The following is a 15,799-nucleotide window of genomic DNA, read 5'->3' as shown; positions in this document are numbered from 1 at the left end:
GTCCCATAGCTGTGGCTGATTTGGGCCTGTGCAGGTACCGCTGTCTAGTGCACCTCGAGAACAAACTGCCAGCCAGTGGGGATATGTGCGTGTCGGTGCTGAGCCGCCTATGCACAGTCATGCCAAATATGTACCGTGTTGGCATCAGCAAGGTGAGTCCCACCCCACACTCAGCCCTGGAGGCCCCAAGTTCAGGGGCTCCAAAAATGGAGCCTGTGGAGTCAGAAATGCTCAAGCTAGAGATTATTGCCCTAGGGGCCATCTACTTGAGCTCAGTAAATGAAATGCTAACCTTTGCTCAGGCCATTCCCAGTGCCTGACGCCCCTGCACCCTTTCTTCCATCTCTGCAAACAACCCGGCTCCAGGAGGCTGCCCTGTCGGTTCTGTCTCCATGGACTTGTCCTGAGTCCAATCACCTCGCCCTTCCCTGCCTCAGCACTTGTCTCCTACCCTCAGCTCTTCCTTAAGGAACACCTGCACCAGCTGTTGGAGAGCATGAGGGGGCACGTCCTGAACCTGTCAGCCCTCACCCTTCAGCGCTGCCTTCGTGGCTTCTTCATCAAACGGCGTTTCTGCTCCTTGCGCCAGAAGATCATCATGCTGCAAAGTCGAGCCCGAGGCTACCTGGCCAGGTGCGGCCCAGATAGCGCAGGCCTCTCTGGGGCCCTACAGCTAGGCTTGGGGAAGGCTGCGCTTGGACTTAGGTGGTAAGGTCCCTGGTCCAGGAGGTATGCAAGCTGAGAGTGAAGGTCTCTGCTGGCGGGATGACCAGATTCTTTGTGTCTCTGCTTTTGGAGTCCTTTCATCCCACCCCCTGGCCCTTGTGACTGGTGGGTGGGAATCCAGCCAGCCAGGAAGGGCCCCACCCTGCACCTCTAGGACCCTGGGATTCCAACCTAATGAGAAGCACTGTTCCCAGTGGTTGAACCCAGGCTCTACCACTCAGTTTGCTGTAGGACTTTAGCCCAGTCCTTTCCCCTTGGAGCTCTGGTTTTCCTTAGTGCCTAAGGGTCCCTGAACGAAGTGTGGCACCCAGGCCAAGCTGGCACAAGTGTCTCTGCCCCTTGTTTGCCCATGACCTGAACCCCTAAGCTCTCCCACCAAGACACTCCTTTCTTCCCTACCCTCAGGCAACGGTATCAGCAGATGAGAAAGAGTCTGGCAAAGTTCCAGTCCCTCGTGAGCACCTACATGAGCCACCGGCGCCTTCTCAAGGTGCAGGCCTCTCCCTCACCCTTCTCCCAGGAGCCAGGCCTGTCCTGCCTGGGTCCAGGGAGGAGACACTTAGCTCCAGGAGGAGACTGTCTTGGGTTCGAATCCCTCTCTGCTATCACTAGCAGTGTGGCCTCAGCCCCTCTCCAGTGTGCCTTTTCCTGAGGGCTGTGGAAAGGGCTAAATGAATATTGCACAGGAAAGGTTTGGCCTGGTGCTGGGCACTCAAGGGGGTCTTCAGTAATTGGGTGCGATTAGAATTTAGCAACTGGGCTAATGCTGAATATGGTTTGGTTCTTACCTTGATGCCAGTCTCGGCCCATTGTCATATAAACCAACAACAGGGAGACAAGCTTGTTCACCAATGGCTTTTCCTGAAGGTTTTATGGAGTGCAGGGTATCCCTCCCTCTCCCCAGTGTCACTCTCTCTGCCCCTTGCCTTGGTCTCTCTCTTGTTCTGTTGTTCTCTCTTCCCTCCCTGTTGTTCTGGCCACGCCTCTGCATGGGCCAGTGAAGTGGGCCAGTCACCTCCAGAAATCAGGCCAGCTGACCTCCTTGTTTCCCATGCTGGCCACCTTGTATGAGCTGGCTGGCCTGACCCTGGTTTGCAGCCTGCCATGGCCTCTGCCCACCATTCCTTGCCTTGACCGTCTGCTCTCCTGCAGCTAAGGGCAGAGCGGAGGCTCCAGGTGGAGCAGGTGCGGCTACGGGAGCAGGAGGTGGGTGCGGGGGTCCGGGTGGCAGCAGGGAACAGGAAGGGAGGACAGCAGGTCAGGGTTGTGGCAGGCCTGTCCTCTCACCATGGGCTCTTCCTCCAGGAGCTGAGCAAGAGGGAGGTGGTAGCTGTGGGACACCTGGAGGTGCCGGCAGAGCTGGCTGGGCTCTTGCAAGCAGTGGCGGGTATGTCAGTGCTGGACAGTGTGGTGGGAGTGGGCACAGGTGGATGAGGGAGCCAGGCATCTCATGCCCTCCACTCTCCACAGGCCTCAGGCCAGCCCAGGTACCTCAGGTGGCCCCTGTGCGGACTCCACGGCTCCAGGCTGAGCCCCGTGTCACGCTGCCTCTGGATATCAACAACTACCCCATGGCCAAGTTTGTCCGGTGCCACTTCAGGGTGAGGGCTGGCATAGGCCCAAGCAGCCCTGGCCAGTGGGTGCGGGCCAATTAGAACTGCTGCTGTCTTCAGCCTGGGAGAGGTTTCTGTCCATGCCCTGTGGAATCGGGTAGGAGTCCTCATGAGAGGCTGGGGGCTCCACAGAGGGTCTGGATAGCAGTGGAGGGCCCTCAGGGGTTTGACACTTGGCTTTTTGCCAACTAGTATGGAAATACGTTAGAAATTTAACAGTGGAGCTACAGTTTGTCATCCCTGCCTCAATCTTCTGCCCTCCAGAAAGGGCCCAGACCAGGGCCCAGACTGTCTCTCCCACTGACTCGCGGAGGGGCAGTGTCTGCCCCCTCCAAGCCTCAGTTGCCCCATACACACACTGGGCACAGGAGCTCTCACCTCTTGTGTTCCCGCCTGGCACAGAGCAGTGGATCCAGATGTGCCTGGCAGACCTGGCTCTGGCCCCACTGTCTGTCCTGTGCCCTCAGGAGCCTGCCTTCGGGATGCTGACCGTGCCCGTGAGGATGCCCCTTACTGAGCTGCCTGTAGAGCACCATGCAGAAGCTGTGAGCATCTTTAAGCTGGTATGGGTCTGTCTGAACCACCTTTGAATTTGTAGCCCCTGTGCCTAAGGCCAGGCCGTGAGGCTCCTGGCCCTGCCCTCCTGGGCCATTCACTTGCCAAAGCCACCAGCCAAGGCCTCTCCCTCATCAGGGCATTGGCCTCCTCCCTGGGCTGGGATCTGGGGACTGGGGGCATGCCTTCTCGCAGCCATCTTCCTGGCAGAAAGGCTTCCTCTCTGGACATCCCCAGGGACACCGAGAATAGACCCAGGTTCTCTCCTTAAGGGCTTTCTAGTCTGAAAGCGGAGGCAGAGCACATCTGACTATGACCACTAGCACAGACAGGGGGAGGCCCCCGTCTAGCCCCAGGCAGGGTCAGAGAGCTTCCTGGAGGAGGGGTTCTGAGCTGGAGTCAAAGGAGGGGTTGGACTCTCCCTGCCAGGGCAGGTAGAGAAGGCACAGAGAACAGAGGAAATGGATGTGGTTAGACCAGAGCATTAGAGCAAAGGCGAAAGGGGTTATGAGGCCTTGACTGACAAACCTGGAGCTCAGATTTCATTCCAAGGGCCTTATGGAGCCAAGGATCATGCTCCTGGGGAGGGATGTGGTGTGATATGTGGCCCCTGTGGGATCTAAACACAGGAAGTGAGGAGCCTGCTGGAGGCTGGGGTGCAGGGCAGGGCTGGGGCTGTGTGGGAGCTATAGAAGGACATGAACAGGAATGGTGGTGCATGTGCATGTTGGATCTTGACTTTTTCCCGTGGCTGGGGTAAACTGCCTGGTCATTTGGTGTAGGGTATAGCTATGATATTGTAACGTGGGGGACTTTTATATGGGCAGGGGGACCACATGGGAAGGACAAGAGAGGGATGCATGTTGGGGTAGGGATCTGGCAGGAACAAGTTGCTGAGAGGCCCAGGAGAGTCTGTCTGTGGCCCAGATCCTGCGTTTCATGGGTGACCCCCACCTGCAAGGAGCCCAAGAGAACATCTTTGGGAACTACGTTGTGCAGAAAGGTCTAGCAGCGCCCGAGCTGCGGGATGAGATCCTCGCACAACTGGCCAACCAGGTGTGGCACAACCCCAATGCCTACAATGCCGAGCGGGGATGGCTCTTGCTGGCTGCCTGCCTCAGTGGCTTCGTACCATCCTCGCGCCTCAACAAGTACCTGCTCAAGTGAGTAGACCTGGTGGGAAGCGGACGGTAACACTGGTATGAGGCCAGGCCAAGAGTGAGGTCTCTGTGCATAGAAGTTCAGGCACGGGGTCAGGGCTGCTCTCCGTCTGTGCTAGACTTACTCTGGAGGGTAGGAGTTGGGGGAGATTGGGTAAAGGACTTCCAGAACTCAGTGGGCGGCAAAGCCAGGCTGTGCAGAATTGGAATTGAGGCACTGACCTCTCACATCATACGGATATCGTGGGGTGGTTAGAAGTATAGACTCTGACAATCTGTGTTCGAGTCCCAGCTCCACCACATCAGAGCTGTGCCACCTTGGGCGAGTTACTTCACCTTTCTGAGCCTCAGTTTCCTCAGTCCAAAATGAGGATGATAAGAGGACGTACTCCATAGGCTGGGTGAGGATAGATGTGAGATGCCTAGAGCGGAAAGCAGACGTGAACATGTGGTGAGTGTCGTGTGAGAATGCACCATTGGCTTCCTGAGGAGGAGAAGGAGGAGAAGGAGGAGGTCACCCTACTGGGCAGTAAGTGTGACTCACAAGGAAAAGAGCTCAAATAGGCCCTGAGTATGAAGTCTGGCTGTGACACTCGCCTGCTGTGTGGCCTGGGGCATGTCACTGCTCCTCTCTGAACTCCTTTCCTTACCTACAAGTAGGGATGGTAACAGGACCCACCTTATAGGGTGGCTGTGAGCTACAGAGTGTACAGAGATTCACCCAGGCCAGGTGCAGTGGGGTAGGCTGCTCATTGGCCAGTCTTCTGAATCTATGGCCATAGGATGGGGCCACATGCCTGTCCAGGCTTCTTGTGGGCACAGCTCCAGATCCCCTCTTATAGCCACTGTGGTCCTGTGCCACGGCTGTCACCACCCCAACTGTTGGGAGAGGGCAAAGGGCCAGGGGGTCCAGGTGTGAGGAATGCTGCTACTGGCAGGGGTCAGGCTCATTGGTCCTGGGCCAACTTGAACCCTCACAGCCTTCTCCTGCAGGTGAGAGCTGGGCGGCTCAGAGAGTGCAGGTCCCCAGCTGGGGTTGCCTGGTGAAAGGGGGGCAGAGTGCTCGAGAACCCCGTTTCCTGCCCTCATGGTGCTGCAGAACCCACCCTGTCAGGGGTGTTTTGCTCTAGCAAGCTCAGATGCACCATCCTGGAACTGTGCTGGCCTAGCCTTGGGCATCTGTGCTGGTTTGAAATACTTCTGGGCAGCCCGGCCCCCTTCTTTTTCAGCCTAGTCTTAGAACTCTGGGCTAGCCTAGGGCCTTTTTGGCCTCCCCTTAAAGCTCTGGCCTAGCCTGGGCCTCCCTTAAACTAGCCTCAGGATCTTAAACTAGCCTCCCTTAAACTAGCCTTAGGATCTTCCCCCATCCTGGGCTAGCTTCAGGTTCTTCTTCACTCTGCTCTAACTCGTGCCTGTCAGGTTTGTGTCTGATCACGGGCGGAACGGCTTCCAGGCAGTCTGCCAGCAGAGACTCNGAACTCTGGGCTAGCCTAGGGCCTTTTTGGCCTCCCCTTAAAGCTCTGGCCTAGCCTGGGCCTCCCTTAAACTAGCCTCAGGATCTTAAACTAGCCTCCCTTAAACTAGCCTTAGGATCTTCCCCCATCCTGGGCTAGCTTCAGGTTCTTCTTCACTCTGCTCTAACTCGTGCCTGTCAGGTTCGTGTCTGATCACGGGCGGAATGGCTTCCAGGCAGTCTGCCAGCAGAGACTCATGCAGGCTATGGGCCGGGCCCAGCAGCAGGGCCCCAGGGCTGCACGGACCTTCCCTCCCACCCAGCTCGAGTGGGTCGCAGCCCAGGAGAAGGCCAGCATGGCTTTGGATGTGACCTGCTTCAATGGTGAGCTGCCTTGTTCTGCCCTCCCACCCCTCTCAGGGGCAGCAGCTGTAGTCAGCAGGCCCTGGGGTCAGAAGGAGCCACAGGCAGTTCTAGAGCTGGGCAGGGGCCTGCTGCTTGTGCCCCTGGAAAGAGGCCTTCAAGTGCGTGTGGGGGGACCTGAAATGAGGGAGAGGGGCCAGGGCGAGAAGATGCAGCCCCAGGGCCCTGGGCAGGAGTGAGAGGCCCAGGCACAGGAAGCTGGCCTAGGTCCAGCGGCAGACGGGGTCCACCTGCAGATCTCCCAGGCTGAGCCCAGCACCTGCCCTTGCCGCAGGTGACCAGTTCTCCTGCCCGGTACACTCCTGGAGCACGGGGGAAGAGGTGGCTGGAGACATTCTGAGGCACAGGTTGGCTCCTGGAGTACCCTGCCCAGCACACTCTGTGCACCTTGGAAGGAGGGAAGGAGGCCAGATCCCCCAAAGGGCCCCATGGGGTCTGCTCTGGTCAACCTTGGGGTCTGGGTCATATCCTAGAGTCCCCCCAGGGGTACCTCTCGACTTCATCCCTCATTGATGTCCCTTCATACACTGTCACTAGGGGCCTGGCAGATGGCTGGAGAGGCTGGACAGTGGCCATGAAGAATGGGGTCCAGTGGGCAGAGCTGGCAGGCCACGACTATGTGCTGGACCTGGTGTCAGACCTGGAGCTGCTCAGGGACTTCCCACGACAGAAGTCCTACTTCATTGTGGGCGCAGAAGGGCCTGTGGCCAGCAGGGGAGGCCCAAGAGCGTAGGTGGCTACCTGGGCCCCCTTATCCAGATGGCTGCTCTCTCTGTACAAGACCGCCCTCTGGGTTGCTGGGAGAGGCTGAGTTCTGAACTTAAGCATCCAGGTCCTCAAGGAGGCGGGTCTACCAAAGGGCCTTGCCTTTGTAGGGAGTCATTCCATGCCAGAGTACAGAGGACAATAGGAGGGGGAGGTCTGGGAGGTCTGCGTGTCCCCCTGGCAGTCAGAGGCTCCATGTCCCCTTTCCCGCAGGGTATTTGGGAACAGCTGGGACTCAGATGAGGATGTGCCCGCAAGACCCCAGGCACAGAGGCATCTGCCCAAAGTGGCTGACTCCAGGGATTACTGCAGCCACCAGGAGGACAGTACAGATGCGAAGACTGAGGCCCAGAGAGGGACAATGACTCACCAAGGTCAAGCAGCAGTGGCCACTGTCTCTGGTGGGGAGGGAACCTGGAGATGATCCGAAGGAGAAAAGAACTTGACTCTTGTGTGTCCTCCCCACTGCCAGACTTGGACAGCCTTGGAGAGCACGCTGTGTCCCACAAGGGACTGGACTGCTACCTGGACAGCCTGTTCGACCCTGTGCTGTCCTACGGGGATGCGGTAGGGATGGGGGTGTGTGTGCAGACCACAGGGACAGCATGCACATACCAAGTCATACACACCTCTGGGGTGACAGCCCAGGCCATGGGGTGGCATGTCCCTTCTGGGGACCCAGCAAAAGATGAGGGTGTCCTCTTGGCTGGAGAGGCTCCTGGATAGAGGCCCAGGGCCCTAGTCTATGGGATACAGCACCTGGGTACCCTCACTCATTCTGAGAACCCCAAGGGTCAGCCCCTCCATGGTGTGGTGCCCACTCTGAGCAGCACACAGCCCCTCTTTGAGCATCAGTTTACTCTTCTTCGAAAGGGTGGGGGTGAGTTGGGAGCTCGAAAGGTGTGGGAGGGCAGAGTGGAGTGAGAGTGGGCCGAGGCTGGGCACACCTCCACGCTTGCCGGCTAGGAGGCCCCTGGGAGGGAGGGGGAGGCTGGTGTCAGGTGCCTGTTGCCTTGGAACCTTGGGAGGACAGCATTGAAGTGGTCACTCGAGCCACCCACTGCCCCCAGGACCTGGAAAAGCCAACAGCCATTGCCTACCGAATGAAAGGGGGAAGCCAGCCTGGTGGAGGTAGCAGTAGCAGTACTGAAGACATCCCCAAGAGACCCCCAGAGCCAAAGCCAAGTCAGTGCCTGCCCCAGGGTTGGTTCCAGGGTTGGTTCCAGGGTTGATTCCAGGGTTGGGCAAGGCTGGGGCCCCCATTGATTCTCTGGGCTCCTTCTTGTGCTGAAACGGAGGCCGCCATGGGCATGGTGGAGGTAAGACACCAGGGTGGGGTGTGGTAGGAAATTCCTGTTTCTCTCATCTCCTGTACCTTGGAAATTGCACCCTTGGACCAACTGTCCCAGTCCCAGGCCTGGATGCCTCCACGTTGGCTCTGCAGCAAGCCTTCATCCGCAAACAGGCCGTGCTGCTGGTGAGTGCACAGGGGCCCCAGTATTGGCGGGGGCTGCCCTGGAGCACGGGCCTGCCTGGTGGTCAACCACCCCCTCCCCCCAGGCCAGGGAGATGACCCTGCAGGCCATGGCCCTCCAACAGCAGCCCCTGGGGCCTGGCTCTAGGCCCCTTCCTCTAGAGGTGAGTCTGGCCTACCCTCTGAGTGCTATAGGGCATCATGGCACCTCTCTAAGCAAGGACCTGTCAGCCCATCCTGGGCAGATGTGGAGTCCCTGCGAGCAAGTTGGTGTTTCCCAGGCAGCTCACCTCACCCTGCTCTCTACAGAAACCTCTAGCACCAGAGGCATGGCCACAGTCCATCGGCACTGGGCCCCCAGCCAAGCCCGTGCTCCTGCGCTCCACCCCGAAGCCCTTGGCCCCGGCCCCTCTGGCCAAGGCCCCTAGGCCCCCCACCAAGCCTGTGGCTGCACCCATTCTAACTCAGGACCGGGCTTCTCCAGAAACCAGTGAGTGTCCTATTCCTGTTGGGGGATGGTGGAGCTTGCCAGCATGGGACTGGCATGTGTGGCCTCACTCTGTCACCCCTACCCCCAGCACTACCCAGCACAGAGCTGGTCCGGTACTCAACACTCAACTCGGAGCACTTTCCGCAGCCCACACAGCAAATCAAGAACATTGTCAGACAGTGCCGACAGCCGGCCCTGGGAGGCCAGCCCCAGGCCCTTAGGTTAGCCCTGCACCCTGTCCCCAGGCCCCTGACCCTGCAGCCCTGCAGCCCTACAGTGGGGTTCTCCTTACAGTGCTTGAGTGCCCAGCAATGGTCAAGGAGTAAGTGTATTTATGCAGATCATCCCCATGGTCCCTTCTTGCAGAGGGGAGCCCAGACTGCTTTCTATTTTGTGCTGTGTGACCTCAGGCCAGTCTCTGATGTGAGAACTTGTCAGGGTTCTCATTCATAACAGTGGGGGTGTGGAGGAAGAGGGTCCGTATTATAGGAATTTGTGCCTTGGAAGAGGAGCTCAGTGTCCAACCCACCAGGAAGGATGGCAGGCGTGTGTTCGTGAAGAGGCCAGACCCCCATGAGGAAGCCCTGACGATCCTGAAGGAACAGATGAGCCACAAGGCGGCAGCACCTGGCACCCGGGTGAGGGGTAGCAGCTCACAGGGCCCAGGCAGGTTGGGAGACAAAGGGGGTCTCCAGGGGAGCCTTGGGAACCTACCACCCCTGTAGGCCCTGGCCCTGCCACCTCCCCTGAATGCTGTCTTTGGGGTAGGGACAGGTGTCCAGAGAGGCCGTGGCCCTGGTGAAGCCAGTGACCAGCACACCAAGGCCATCCATGGGGCCCACTCCAGGTGCGAGCTGGGAGAAAGGGAGGGAGGGAGGGAGGGAGGGGCAAGAGGGCCAGTGTCCAAGTGCATGAGTCTGTGTGAGCATAGGTGAGTCTGTCTGCATGTCAGTGGCATGTGTGTCCATGTCCTTGGCCATGCCTACTGTGTGGACATTTGTGTAATTACATCAGCAGCTAAATAACACTGATTCCAGGCCAGGCCTACTCTAGCCTCACGAAATCTTCACTAAGAACTTTTGAGACAGCACTATCAGCATCTACAGGTGGTGCAGTTGGGGGAACAGAGGCACAGAGGCACAGATAGGTTCAGTGACTCGCCCAAGATCACACAGTGCAAAAATGTCAAACTAGGGGGCTGATCTGGGCTGGCCTTCCAACACCACAGTTGGGGCCTTAACCTCCACAATTCCTCACGGCAGCAGCAGTAATCCTGAGAGAGAGAGAGAAGCCAGCTCCTGCCAAGCCCCAGGCGAAAACACAGTCCCCAGGCTCAGCCCCTCTACGTTGCCTCAGCCTTCCTGGAGCACACCCACTCCACTCCTGCTCAGGGCCTTCGTGTGTGCTGTACCCCCTGCTAGAATGCTCTTCCCAAAAAGATTCAGATGTGCCTGGCCACTTCTTATCATTTAGGTCTCAAATATCACCTCTTCAAAGAGGTCTGCCAGGCCGCTTGGACTGAAGGACCCTCACAGACCAGCCCCTGTACTCTTTCCTAAATTACCCAGTTTTATCCCCTTCCCACTGCCCCGCTCCCCAGTAGCTCCTAGCATTAAGAGCTTTGTCATTTTTTGAATTGTCTGTTTCACTCACACCTGCCAGGAGACCCTAAACTCAAGGTAGGCACCTTGTCTATCCTGTTCATGGTGACATTCCCAGCCAGGCCAGCACACACTAGTTGCTCTATTTGTGGTGGGCTATCTTGAGTGTTCCTGCATGCGTGTGTGTGATCAGGTGTGTCTGTGGCCAAGGCTGTGGGATGCCACCCTACCTCTGCCCCTTCCCAAACACGATTTTGCCTAGAGTCCCCTCACCAGCGGACCCTGCCCCTTCACACCTCCCCAACTTGCTGTGCTCCCCAGTACTGCCTTCACGGTCACTGGAACCTGCAGAGGACCCTGTGCAGACACAGCTACACCGCCTCCTCAACCCCAGCTTCTATGGCTACCAGGACACCCCCTGGCAGATCTTCCTGCGAAAAGAGGTGCCTGGAGCCATGGGAGGGGCCGAGTCGGGGCCACCCAGGTGGGAGAGCCTGGTCAGGGTGGAGCTGAGTTGGGCACCTGCTCCTGGTAGACAGGCAGTACCTAGGGGGCGGGGCCAGAGTGAAGCAAAGTGAGGGGCCTTTGGAAGGCCCTCACTGAAGCCACCCCCACAGGTATTTTACCCGAAGGACGGCTACAGCCACCCTGTGCAGCTAGATCTCCTGTTCCGGCAGGTGAGGTCCAATCTTCCCTTTCTGCCTCAGTGTACTCAGTAGGGCAATGGTCACATGGACGAGCTGCCTGTAAATTCTCATGAACTCTTGGAGTTGGATCCTTGGCCATGGTGTGGATGGGAAGTTATTCTGCTGCATCCTCTACTCCTATGATTAGGGTCAACAAGCTCACAGTCCTATCTAAGTGGACTCAGTTTGTCCAAGCTAGACAGAGCCCAGAGGGCAAACCCAAGTCCCACTGTCTAGGTTAGGGAACGAAGGCCTGGGGTGGGTGGCGTGACTTGCAGAGTTAAGGAGGCAGGAGAGTGTCCTTGCAGTGGGTTCTCATTTACCCAGATGACCCCACAGCTGCATATGCGGGGCCCCCACTTGTCCTAGAACAGTCCAGCCTGGGCTCTCAGATGGGGGTCCCTTGGGCCACCTGCATTGCAGCTCCTTCCCACAGATCCTGCATGATACGTTCTCCAAGGCCTGCCTGCGCATCTCTGAAGACGAGAGGCTCAAGATGAAGGCCCTGTTTGGTACCACAGTGGGGGACTGGGGTTGGGGGAAGGGGGGATGAACCTAGCCCCATTCACCTCCCAGATCCTCCTCCTTGGTCTGCTGCTGGTCTTTCTCATGGACAGGTGACAAGGTTTTTTGTTTGTTTGTTTTAAGATTTTATTTATTTTCAGAAAGAGGGGAAGGAATGGAGAAAGAGAGGGAAAGAAACATCAATGTGTGGTTGCCTTTTACGCACGCCCTACTAGGGACCTGGTCCGCAACCGAGGCATGTGCCATGACTGGGGATCGAACCTGCAACCTTTTGTTTTGCAGGGCGATGCCCAACCCACTGAGCTGTACCAGCCAGGGCTAGGTGGCAAGTCTGACTCCATCTCTGCCTGACAGTCTGGGTGGCCTGGGGCATCTCGTCTGTCTCTGGACATCGGTTTCCCAGTCTGGACACTGAGGACACAGTGGTCACATGTGTTCTTGCTGAGTGTCAGCCTCCCTCTCTGCAACATGGGCCAGCAGGTTATGGGGGAAAGATCCTGACCCAACCTGTTGTTCCTTAGCCCAGAACCAGCTGGACAAGCAGCGGCCCCTGGTGACAGAGAGTGTGAAGCGGATTGTGGTCAACACCGCACGTGACAGCTGGGAGGTCTACTTCTCCCGCCTCTTCCCTGCCACGGTGCGAGCTACCTGCCAGCCTCCCTCAGCCAGCCCAGCCCAGCCCAGGCACTTTAAGAACAAGGCTGGAAGACCATCATATGCCCTTGTCCCCACTCCAGGGTAGCGTGGGCACTGGCGTGCAGCTCCTAGCTGTGTCCCACACAGGCATCAAACTCCTGCAGATGGTCAGGGGCAGCCGGGAGGCCAGCGGGCAGCTGCGGGTCCTGCGCACGTACAGGTGACTGGCAGGAGGGTGAAAGGGGGCTAGCTGGACACTGGGGCAGGGACTGACTTCAGCCTTTTCTCACTGGCCCTGTCCACAGCCAGTTACCAAGCACCTACAATGTGCCAGGCAGGCTCTGTATCTCCCTTTAATCTAGTCAATTTTTGAGTCGGGGAAACAGGCTCAGGAAGAGAAGGGGCTTGTCTTGGGTCACACAGCCAGGAAGTAGATGAGCTTGGAGCCCACCCTGCTAGCTTTCCTGCAGACCAGCCCCACCCTCACACAGCTCACTGCAGGAGGACAACTGGGTGGTCAGCGGCCGTGTTCCGGTGCAGCTGGAAAGGGAAGGTTGCTCCAGCATGAGACCATTGGGCTGTCCAAGTCCCAAGACCACTGCCGGCCAGCAGTGCTTTTGTCCTTTACAGCATGGAACAGAAACAGAGGCTGGCTCACTCTGAAAGAGGGAGAGAATTTGGTCAATGAGTGAAAGACAGATTTGGCGGGTTTCCCCCCTCTTTTTCTTTTTGAGAGAGAGAGAGGAAGGGAGAGAGAAACATCAATTTGTTGTTCTACTTATTTACGCGTTCACTGGTTGACTCTTGTGTGTGCCCTGACTAGAGATCGAACCTGCAACCTTGACGTATCAGGATGATGCTCTAACCAACTGAGCTACCCAGCCAGGTCCTGACATATAGATTTGTATAGGCAAATCCTGGGAGTCTGGGTCCCAGGGCAGATAAATAAACAAATAGCAGAAAGTGGGGAGGGCCTGGGATGTTGTTGGTGCAAAGGGTAGTAGGCAATGAGCTGGAGCCATAGAGTGATCAAGAAGGAGAGGCTGGGGAGTTCCTGGGGTACCAGGGGTGCTGGTGTGGGGGGCTGAGGTGGGGCTGGGTTTCAGCAGTGGGACAGGGCAGGGGCAGAGGAGCCAGATGGGTGGAGTCCAGGGTGTCCCTCTAGTGACAGGCTCCTGCCCTCATGTCGCCATCTTGCCCTCCAGCTTTGTGGACATCCTGTTTGTGACCATCCCCTCCCAGAACATGCTAGAGTTCAACTTAGCCAGTGAGAAAGTCATCCTCTTCTCAGCCCGAGCTCACCAGGTCAAGACCCTGGTGGATGACTTCATCCTGGAGCTGAAGAAGGTCAGGGTCTCCTACAGATGTTCCCCCTGCAGTAGCCGAGGGCTCTCCCGCCCCGGATACATCTCTTTCACGCCTGTCTGGGCAGTGCATGTGTGCGTGTGTCAATGGCCATGTCCATAGACTTTTGTAGGCCTTCAGGCCTGTGCTCAGGACATGCCTTCTACCTGGGATGCCCTTTTGCCTCTGCTGGCCCCTTCCAAACACTTTGCCGGTGCTCTCGGCAAGGGTGTCATGGCACCTCCTCTGACTCTGCTGCAGTTGCACTCCTCACCCTCCTGCAGTGACTGTACTGCCCCCCACTGCTCACTGCAATTGCTGTCTACCCTCCACTCTCTCTCCAGACAGCACAGCCCCTTGGACAAAGAACAGGTCATCTCTACCTCGGGCCCAGCACCTGGCCTCAGTGCAGAAGCTTCTGGGGGGGGGGGGTCATGCACACACAAGGGCTCTGACATGTATCAGACTCAGACCTCCGACCCTCTGCAAAGTGGTTCTTTCCACCTGGAATGCCCTGCCCTCCTTCACCTAGAAAATGTTCTCTGATGGATTGGGGAGGAATGCCTGTCGGGGCAGGGGAGTAGCCCCCGGTCTCTGGGAGGAATGGGGAGGCACTGTAGCACCTGTCCCTGTCCCTGGATGACCCAGGATTCGGACTACGTGGTTGCTGTGAGAAACTTCCTGCCCGAGGACCCATCGCTGTTGGCCTTCCACAAGGGTGACATCATCCACCTGCAGCCCCTGGAACCACCTCGAATGGGTCGGTGCCTTGGGATGGGGTGGTTATGAGGGGAGGAGGCTGAGTAAGGGGCCTCCCTGGCAGTTGCTGACATGAGCCTGGGCCACAGGCTACAGTGCTGGCTGTGTTGTCCGCAAGAAGGTTGTGTACCTGGAGGAGCTGCAGCATAAAGGCCCTGACTTTGGTAGGTGTCCCAACCTCCTGTGCTCCAAAACCTGGAACCTTCCAATAGCACTTACTTTGCCTCTTGCACTCATACTGCATAAGCAGGATGTGTGTCTCTCAGGCCCCGGTTGGGGGGAGGGGGCACGTCTGGCCTGGCCAGGTCTCCTAAGGTGACTCCTAGTGGCCTGCCAGCCAGCTGTCTGCCTGCGTATCTGGCTGAAGGGTGCCTGTGGACATTAATGTTTCCATGTTTGTGCCAAAGTGCTGCTGCACTTCCCACTGAGGGCATGCCTTCCCTTCCCCAAGCCTCCAGCCTCTTCATCTGTAAAGGGGTTCCAAGGTGGGCCTCCCCATGGTGCTTTAGGGAGTGGCCAGACTACTTGAGGATACCTAAGTCCCAAGAGGAGACCCTCCTGTTTGCCTCAAACTCCTTCCCCTCCCCCTAGGTTGGAGGTTTGGGACCATCCATGGTCGAGTGGGACGCTTCCCATCTGAGCTGGTGCAGCCTGTGGCTGCCCCCGACTTCCTACAGCTGCCCTCTGAGCCTAGCCGGCATCTTGCTGCTGCTGTAGCTGCCGCCGTGGCCTCCACAGCTGCTGCCTGGGAGGTGGGCCGTAGGAGAGAGGTGAGACCCATGGGGCCAGGCCACCTGGGTGGAGACAGCAAGGGGTCATCTTTACTGGAGGTGGATGAGAACAAGGTCTGCCTATGGCATTGGACAGTTCTGGGGTGGGGTGCATCTGATAGGAATGGTCAGGCGTGTAGCCTGTGACATATGACCAGAGATGGTTGGGGGTGTGGCCAAAAGGGCTAGAGAAGAGTAGAGTCAGCAGAAAGGTTATGACCAGACCCATGTGGCAAGATGGGGCCAGGTGAGTGGGGCAAAGATGGAGTGAGGTAATGCTAAGTTGTAAGGCGCAAGGTGAGCCCAATCAGGTAGCTGGGGCCACCAATCCTGGGCAAAGTTGGGTTGAGTGGTGGGGTGTGGCCAAGTGGGTCAGGGGCTGAGGTCAGCTGGGCATGGCGGGTGTGGCCTGGGGAGTGGGCAAGGCAGCAGGAGGAGCAGCCTGAGATGTCTGAGCACCATCAGCTGGGGCCACGTTGAGTCGACTTTGACTGGGGTGCAGGAGGTGGCCAGGTGGAGGACAGGCCCTCCTAGCCCCTGCCCTCCTGCAGGGTTCCCCCACCAGGTCTGGCTCAGTTGACCGCGGGGAGGATGGCCTGGCTCTCCCACCACGCACAATGCTGGAGTTTGCTCAGAAGTATTTCCGAGACCCTCGGAGGAGGCCCCAGTGAGTGGTGACCCCAACCCTCATCCCCACCTTGAGGAAGTCCTATGGGCTTCTTGCAGCTGTCCCAGTGGGGAGGCCCCACTTCTGGTGAGGGGAAGAGAAGCCACCCAGCTGTGAGGCCTACCTGCAGCCTGGGATTCTGGGAGCCTTCC

The 15,799-nt window shown here is 58.0% G+C and overlaps 1 protein-coding gene across 1 annotated transcript in view; it reads left to right on the top strand.

The window, feature by feature from the left end:
* MYO15A (myosin XVA) overlaps positions 1-15,799 on the top strand; it is a 51,852-nt gene that overhangs the window by 20,243 nt on the left and 15,810 nt on the right. The window contains exons 22-51 of the mRNA XM_037068837.1: positions 35-152; positions 458-633; positions 1,132-1,216; positions 1,879-1,932; positions 2,032-2,113; positions 2,197-2,327; positions 2,807-2,902; positions 3,822-4,057; positions 5,710-5,891; positions 6,205-6,277; positions 6,468-6,659; positions 6,909-7,069; positions 7,168-7,262; positions 7,766-7,880; positions 8,105-8,172; positions 8,256-8,333; positions 8,479-8,659; positions 8,748-8,880; positions 9,192-9,297; positions 9,434-9,506; positions 10,582-10,703; positions 10,878-10,937; positions 11,383-11,458; positions 11,993-12,108; positions 12,209-12,327; positions 13,313-13,454; positions 14,100-14,211; positions 14,300-14,374; positions 14,802-14,980; positions 15,532-15,647. Of these exons, the coding sequence (XP_036924732.1) occupies positions 35-152; positions 458-633; positions 1,132-1,216; positions 1,879-1,932; positions 2,032-2,113; positions 2,197-2,327; positions 2,807-2,902; positions 3,822-4,057; positions 5,710-5,891; positions 6,205-6,277; positions 6,468-6,659; positions 6,909-7,069; positions 7,168-7,262; positions 7,766-7,880; positions 8,105-8,172; positions 8,256-8,333; positions 8,479-8,659; positions 8,748-8,880; positions 9,192-9,297; positions 9,434-9,506; positions 10,582-10,703; positions 10,878-10,937; positions 11,383-11,458; positions 11,993-12,108; positions 12,209-12,327; positions 13,313-13,454; positions 14,100-14,211; positions 14,300-14,374; positions 14,802-14,980; positions 15,532-15,647 (3,552 nt within the window). The remainder of the gene's footprint in view (positions 1-34; positions 153-457; positions 634-1,131; positions 1,217-1,878; positions 1,933-2,031; positions 2,114-2,196; positions 2,328-2,806; positions 2,903-3,821; positions 4,058-5,709; positions 5,892-6,204; positions 6,278-6,467; positions 6,660-6,908; positions 7,070-7,167; positions 7,263-7,765; positions 7,881-8,104; positions 8,173-8,255; positions 8,334-8,478; positions 8,660-8,747; positions 8,881-9,191; positions 9,298-9,433; positions 9,507-10,581; positions 10,704-10,877; positions 10,938-11,382; positions 11,459-11,992; positions 12,109-12,208; positions 12,328-13,312; positions 13,455-14,099; positions 14,212-14,299; positions 14,375-14,801; positions 14,981-15,531; positions 15,648-15,799) is intronic.

The sequence above is a fragment of the Sturnira hondurensis genome, unplaced genomic scaffold, assembly GCF_014824575.4.
Source record: "Sturnira hondurensis isolate 20B ecotype Veracruz unplaced genomic scaffold, ASM1482457v3 Scaffold0018097, whole genome shotgun sequence".
NCBI classification, from domain to species: Eukaryota; Metazoa; Chordata; class Mammalia; order Chiroptera; family Phyllostomidae; genus Sturnira; species Sturnira hondurensis.
The sequence above is the reverse complement of the archived record's forward strand: the minus strand, read 5'-3'. Positions and strand labels throughout refer to the sequence as shown.